The 7,320-nt window shown below is 36.4% G+C and overlaps 2 protein-coding genes across 2 annotated transcripts in view; both read right to left on the bottom strand.

Moving 5' to 3' along the window:
- The window catches only part of LOC107574713 (protein NDRG1-like), a 7,567-nt gene extending 6,339 nt beyond the window's left edge, over nucleotides 1–1,228 (bottom strand). Inside the window, exons 1-5 of the mRNA XM_016261158.1 lie at nucleotides 1,142–1,228; nucleotides 999–1,059; nucleotides 689–775; nucleotides 537–593; nucleotides 398–445 (exon numbers count right to left, since the gene is read on the bottom strand). Coding sequence (XP_016116644.1) covers nucleotides 398–445; nucleotides 537–593; nucleotides 689–775; nucleotides 999–1,059; nucleotides 1,142–1,188 — 300 coding nt within the window. The 5' untranslated portion in view covers nucleotides 1,189–1,228. The remainder of the gene's footprint in view (nucleotides 1–397; nucleotides 446–536; nucleotides 594–688; nucleotides 776–998; nucleotides 1,060–1,141) is intronic.
- Nucleotides 1–2,530, bottom strand: part of LOC107574717 (protein NDRG3-like) — a 6,013-nt gene extending 3,483 nt beyond the window's left edge. The window contains exon 1 of the mRNA XM_016261166.1: nucleotides 2,433–2,530. The gene's annotated coding sequence lies outside the window, so the exon portion shown is untranslated. The remainder of the gene's footprint in view (nucleotides 1–2,432) is intronic.
- Between the last annotated feature and the right edge of the window lie 4,790 nt (nucleotides 2,531–7,320).

Here is a 7,320-nt window from a genome sequence, read left to right as displayed (position 1 = left end):
ACGAAAACAGCTAATCAGGTCGAGGTGGAAAACAGATTTCCCTAAGTACATGTTGCGAAACCGGACAGATTCTAACAGCCGGTAGCAGCAGGTGGCGAGCAGTGTATTAGAACTGAGAACTATATGCCATTGCTGTCCGTAATGAGATTATGGCACGCTTCATCCCTAATAATCATCCTGTGCCTTGAGCAAACTTGTGATGTGGCCACCAGGTACAGGCCTCTCGATTTCCAGGTCTCTTCGGCTGTGAAGTGGAGGAAAACATTGATTAAACAATATGTCAATGCTAAATTAACTCTCTTTTTTTTAGCAGGATGTTTTAGTAGCCGTGTTGTGTTTACCTGTTGTAGGACTTGACAAAGAGTTGCAGATTGAACTGGTTCATGTCATTCACAATGTGGTGACGGTATCTGCCAATGAGGTCATGGTTCTGCTGGATTTCCTCCTGGAGAAATAAGAAAAATATTATAACATTGATGTTACTATAGATTCAGCAATTCAAAAATTATCTAGAGGGGGGTCAAACATTGACTAACCTTTCCAAACAGGTGAGAGATGATCATGTCAGGCATGGCGTGAGTCCAACCAGAAATCTGTAATTCAAGATAAATGAGCCCACAACAGAGTAAAACTCTATATAACTTATGAATTTGATATAAATTACAATCACAAAGTGGTCAGCACTCACTTTGTGTGCTGCCCAGTCCATCCAGCCTTCAGCACATGGGTTGATGTTTATTAGCACAAGGCCTTCCACCATAGCAGGGTAATCCAACTATAAAAGGAAACAGTTTTTGTATACCACATCTAAAGCCCAGTTTATTAAATAAACAACCCGCAAGTCAAGCAGATTTTTTTTTTCACACTGGACACTTCTCAGCAGCTAAACTAGCTAAATGAATACCAAAATCCACAGGAAAAGAAACACTTTTAGCTCTTTATCCTGGTTTGATTAAAACTTTAAATCACTTAATAATCAAAAAGGAAGTCAAACTCACTGCAAACTTAGCAAGGATATAAGCACCCGCTCCAATAGCCATGCCGATCACACTCTTCAGCCTGTGGGGTTTAGGAAAATTAGTTAAGACAGAAAATAATCTGAAATCTACCTAAAACTTAAATAATTAAGCAATCAACTCACCCAAAATGTTTAAGGATTGATGGAAGAGTCTCAGACAGTTGGTCCATGGAAGGGTACTCATATCTATAAAAAATTAATTCTTATTCTTCTGCATTAATTTACAATAAAGATGTCCACTTATATGTCTATACGTGATGTACATAATATCTGTGTGTGTACTGTGTAAATTTATTATGTATATATAAATACACACTCATGCATGTATATTTAAGAAAAATATGTTACATTTATATATTAAATATATTTATATATAATATAAATTATATGAATAGAAATATATACATGTACATATTTTCAAAATATATACTGTATGTGTAAAACAAAAATTCAAAAGCTTTTATGGCAACAAAATATTCTATGGGGGGAAATTATCTATAAGTTTTTCACAAATGCCTAACCTTGTAGTTTAGCTATATCTGAAATGATGTCTCAGACTAAAAACTAAAGCAAAACAAACACAGTTAAGCTAGCTTTGCAGGCCAGAAACCCACTAGTTTAGTTAGTATATGTCGCACTGTTCGTAGCCTATTTGTTTCCCCCACTCTAACTTACTCTACTTTGTTGACATATGCACGTGCAACCACACATGTGTGTGTGTGTATGTATGCATGTATGTATGTATATATGTATGTATGTATGTATGTATGTATGCATGTATGTATATATATGTGTGTGTGTGTGTGTGTGTATGTATATATATGTGTGTGTGTGTGTGTGTGTGTGTGTGTGTGTGTGTATATCCCTAATGTAACATTTAAAACAAAAATTCAAAAGCTTTTATGGCAACAAAATATTCTATGGGGGAAAATTATCTATAAGTTTTTCACAAATGCCTAACCTTGTAGTTTAGCTATATCTGAAATGATGTCTCAGACTAAAAACTAACGCAAAACAAACACAGTTAAGCTAGCTTTGCAGGCCAGAAACCCACTAGTTTAGTTAGTATATGTCGCACTGTTCGTAGCCTATTTGTTTCCCCCACTCTAACTTACTCTACTTTGTTGACATATGCACGTGCAACCACACACACGCGCGTAGCACGATAAACAACATATTAAAAACGTAATCATAATCATAAACGGTGACTATACCAGCGTTTATTGGTGTCAGATGTTTAATTAAAACATTTTATACCGGATATCTTTAGTTCAAAGCTGATAAATGTACCTTGTTCGATATCATGCCAGATATGTTTTAGATAAGGACTGCGGTTTTATTCGATACAGAAATAATCAACATTTTAACATTAAAACGAATTTGAAAGAATAAAATAGCACTTTTGATGACTTACCGGTTAATTGTCCACAAAATGAAAACAAGAAAATCCAACAAAACTAAAACGTTTCTTCAGAGCTTGAGAGTTAAATCTGACTACGTGCTGCTCGCGACAGGATGTTGCAGGCAATTTTATAAAGATGTGTTTAGTCAGTCCTGCCCACTCCTCCTTCTATTGGGCAACCTCACTGAGTCATGCCTTCCTTTCACAGCATTGCATGAGATATGAAAACAGTGTTCACTTGAGAAACTGTCTTAATCTTTCACATTACAATAAAACTTTTAAGATAAGCTATTGACTTTAGTGGTATTTGTACACACCTGTGTTCTTCCGTCCCTGCATACTGGCATTTGCTGTAAAAAGTCATACAGAATAATCTCAAAGCTAGTTATTGTTTTGAATCAATAAAGTATTGTTCAGAGAAGTGCATGTGCATGTGTCTATGCGTGTGTGTCCTCTCTAACAGCACAATGCTTTCACTGTGGTAAGCTAATATGAGCCAGTGATAGCAAGCACATTCACAATGGACACATTGCACAGAAACTACCATTATGCTGATCAACTCTCAAGCACCATTTACACCACAAACTGAATTAGACGGCAGAATAAATGCAGAAAGAATTTACGTCTAAAGTTATGTTCAGCATGAGAGACTTTTCATAAATCAAAACTGTCATAAGATCAGAGTTATTTTTAAGTTGTTTGATGTAAAGATGGGCATTTGGCCAGGTGAAATTGTGTTGTGGAAAAATACTGAAACAATTGTTGACTAGATAAACTTTTATGATTTTAAGATTTATAGGCAAAATGCATATCGAATCAAAGAGTTGACTGCTTGGCTTAATAAACTGGGTTAAAGAGAATAATACTGATAAGGATTGTGGACTTTCACCTGACAGGTTCATATCTCTGTGTACTCACGGAGTGTTTCTCATGGAGTCTGGTGCTACACAAACTTTTAATCATCCACTACTGATTCTTAATTCTTATAATAATTTTACAAATCTGGAAAAATAAACTAAAATAAATTTAACACATACAGCTATAAACAACAACGACAAAAAAAAAATACTATCTTACTTGCAGCCATTTCAAATTAAATATTATACCACACATTTTAAAGGATGTCATTCTGTTATGTCAGACCTTTGAGTTAAATTATGACTTATTTGAGGGTCAAATGTGTACATCTCTCACCTTTCTGTCAAGTCTCTGTTTTGCACTGAATCTGGGTTCATGACATTGGGTTCTATTCGTGTCCTTGTACTTGAAATACAGAGCAGGTTTCATCTTAAACACCTCATATCTGGTTTGCACAACATGCAGGTTATTGGATGTCTCGAAAAGAACAGATAAACATTGACCTCCCTCTCCCTACAGGCTCTTGGCATCAGACAAATCAAAAGAATAAAAGGAGGTTCAAAACCAAAGGCCGTTTTCTTTAGTGGCCATCCAAAAACAGGACAAAACAGTAATTATGTTATAATTTAAACCACGCAGACATGCCCACATCATCCGAATGAACATTACGGCTGGTATTGGCACACTATGTAACAGTATAAAAGGCCTACACACCTTCCTTTCAGGTACTGAAAGGTCAGTGGGGGCTAGTTTGATGTAGAAATGTTGACTGACAAGTGTATAGTAGATTCTTGCCTTTGTCCCTTGCTGACTTGTCTAGGTCTACAACGTGCCACCTATTCACAAACCAATCATTTTCCTGTTAAGGCATTATTTTACACTTTAAACTACATTAGTCAAACAATAAATTCATAATTATATATTAGTAATACCCCAGTCATCCTGTTTCAAACCTCTGTCTAACATGCATACTCACAATCAGCTTAAACTGCATTAAACTGCTTCAGTGCAGATGCAGTATGTGATGCAATAACCGTAGTCAGATGTAGTATGAATCATACTAAGCCGTGATTCAGATGCACATGACATGAGACAGCGCTCAGGACTGTCTGAGATGTAGGCCTCACCTCAACATATCACGTAGTTCCTCAGAGCGGGTGCTACTCAGTTCAATGTCATGTATTACTGATTTACTAAAAGGGATAATAGGACGACTTCAAAGTTACACAGTGACAATAAATACTATTTACGGTGCATAATGGGACTGTTAAAGCACTTTGTGGTCATTTTTATAAGTATTACGCAATGGATAAATCTCCAAAATGTGATGGTTTCATTCACAATGAAATAAACCAGATGCAGAATTAGGTCATGAAGTAGATGGTCAATAAATGATGAACTAGGTAATGATGTGCCAACGCAAACTCTTACCAGTATGATCAAAGTATTATGGATTACTCATTAACGTGTGTGCGACTCATAAACAGACAGTATAAACAAGCACATGCAAAATAACTTAAGTTTTACCCCCAGCATATTACAATTACAAAAAACCTTGACTATTTATCAACTGTGAGAAGGATTTTGCTATCAATTTATTGGTGTCACTGTTATATGTATAATATTTTTAGAGGTCATTTCTGACTGAAACTTTTGTATCTGATTTTCGATCAGTTTATCAGTCCTTGTCAGTGGAACAACAATTAGAATCGCACTTTACTGCTCATTTCACTTTGATGCTTAGGATGATAAAGTTACTCAATAACTACAGCCATAACTTTTAGGGCATAATTCTCTACTGTGAAAAGAAATGTTTAGTTTTCTAACTACTTTCTATACTAATATTACACAAATATTCCAAATTTTCTACTAAAATAATTGCAATCATAAAACCCTTATAAACATTTCCCTCCCTCCGGGCTTATGCATTTTCTGTGAGAAGTGCTAGATATTCCAGTTGTTTCTTCATTTCTCGCAGCAGTTTTATCCAGACACACACCAAATAAATAAACCACTCTGCGTGAATTATTTTTGCAGCTTCATCTTCACAAATTTGTGAAAGTGGGTTGATTTCCACCAGAGCTACTTTCTCCTGATACAGAGGGATCACCTGCATGAAAACTCCTTCTGCTCCATCATGTCCACTTTACTCTGACCTGGCAACATGGTTGCATTCCTGCTACAGGTCATTGCCTCTGCTGATAAGATGCAACCAATTACTGAAGTGGAAAATTGCTCTGACCTGACTTTGTTTTGTTTTCCATGAAAATAACCTTTAAAACAGGACCTAAACTCATTCACTAACAACTTGCCGAAGGCGACAGTGCAAGGTAACCAGCCACCATCCTGTCCAAACTGAATCTTTAGGTTTCAAATATTGCTTGACTGCAAAACAACAGCCTAGAAAAGTGCTAACTATTCTTGTCAGGCATGAATTGACAACATACATAACGGAGTATAGTATAGGCCTACTCATATTTCCATGTATTTTATTAGATGGGGAAACTGTTCCTGTGAGTGCAAGCAGGACCGCAGCACCACAGGAGCACCACAGATATTGATATTGCTGGAAACAGGAAAACTGAGTTTGGAATTTCTGTAAAAACAATTCAGAGATTCACCTTCGGCTTCATCTTCCACAGCTGGAGAGGCTGAGTTCACATCACAGGCCCCTCTGGCCGAGTCTGTGTAGTGATTGAAAACTGAGTGCCTGACAAATCCCATGTTGAAAATATCACCTATACGTTGCTGAGAAGTTCAAAAGAGATGTTTTGCTCTTCTGCAAAGCTCATGATTTACAGTGCTTATAAGAATAAACACTGAAAGAAAGATTTAAATAAATATACAATGAAGAAATGACTTACCCACTGTTTTTTTCAGTAGGCTAAACCTAAGCCAAAGGCAGTGGTAATAATTACTCCATTGCTGAGCTAGATAATAGACACAGCTGCCTTTCTAGGGCAGTGTCTCTGTTAATCATTTTATCCACCTTTTGACCTTATAATCAGTCATAAGACTTTGGGCAATTTTCCTCTCCTGTCCACACAATATGCTCACAGCATCAAAACAAAAGCACATGATCACATGATCATAAACCCAAATTAACTTATTTTCTAATGAAAGGTCAAGTCTGTATCTGAAAATATATTGAGGACAATAAATAAATAATCTCGTTCTTTTCTTTTTTTCTTTAATTTGTCATTTTTTAAATCAAGCATCATAGGGTTAACATGATGCAACCGTCATGTAAAAGCCCTTGGCCCACCCACCCATGAGATGTAGAAACACCGAAGAGACTTTAAACAGTGCACTCAGCCCAACCAGCGCAGCGTAAACCACCTGTACCACACTAGCGAGGAGCGTCTCAAACGTGGATGTCCTCACGTACTCACGAAGACGTGGCCAACGTGAGTGACAGCTGCGTCTGTGATGGGCGGGGCTTACTTGGACGGTGCGTAATAAGGATGATTATATTCTTACGTCATTGTCGCTGGTCATGAAACAAGACCGTAGTGTCAAGACTGGTTAGATTATACGACTGTTTTTAGAGGAATTCATGTGTTAAAAGAAATGTTTCAAAAATATGCAAAATTCTTCTGTAAAGTGTTAATGTTTGTTGAAATGTACTTTGCCTTGAGGGATTTAAACTGTTTGATACCAAGACCCCTAAAGTAGGCTATGCGAGGCAGCGAGGGACCACCTTCCTGAAATATATAGCTAGTAGGTAGCCTATATATTAATGTATAAACACCCATTATACTGTGTGAGAAACATGTTAAACATGATATTATGTATAGACTAGGCTACAACATAACAAATTTTGTTTACAAAATTAAATGACTGCATTTTTATTGTCTAATATTAATATTTAGAGTAGTTTGCGGTGCTAAATATGTCAAGTTAAAGAGAAACATTATCAAATTAAAATATTGTGAATATTGTTAATAATATTGTGAGCAACTGAAGTCTAAAATCTGAGAAGCAGTAACCTAAATCCCATTCCTTTACGTGGTGATGTAAAACTTGAATCATAGTTTTCACG

Source organism: Sinocyclocheilus grahami, unplaced genomic scaffold (assembly GCF_001515645.1).
Source record: "Sinocyclocheilus grahami isolate Dianchi unplaced genomic scaffold, SAMN03320097.WGS_v1.1 scaffold2315.1, whole genome shotgun sequence".
NCBI lineage: Eukaryota > Metazoa > Chordata > Actinopteri > Cypriniformes > Cyprinidae > Sinocyclocheilus > Sinocyclocheilus grahami.
Note: the sequence above shows the minus strand (reverse complement) of the source record. Positions and strands in the feature narration are given on the sequence as shown.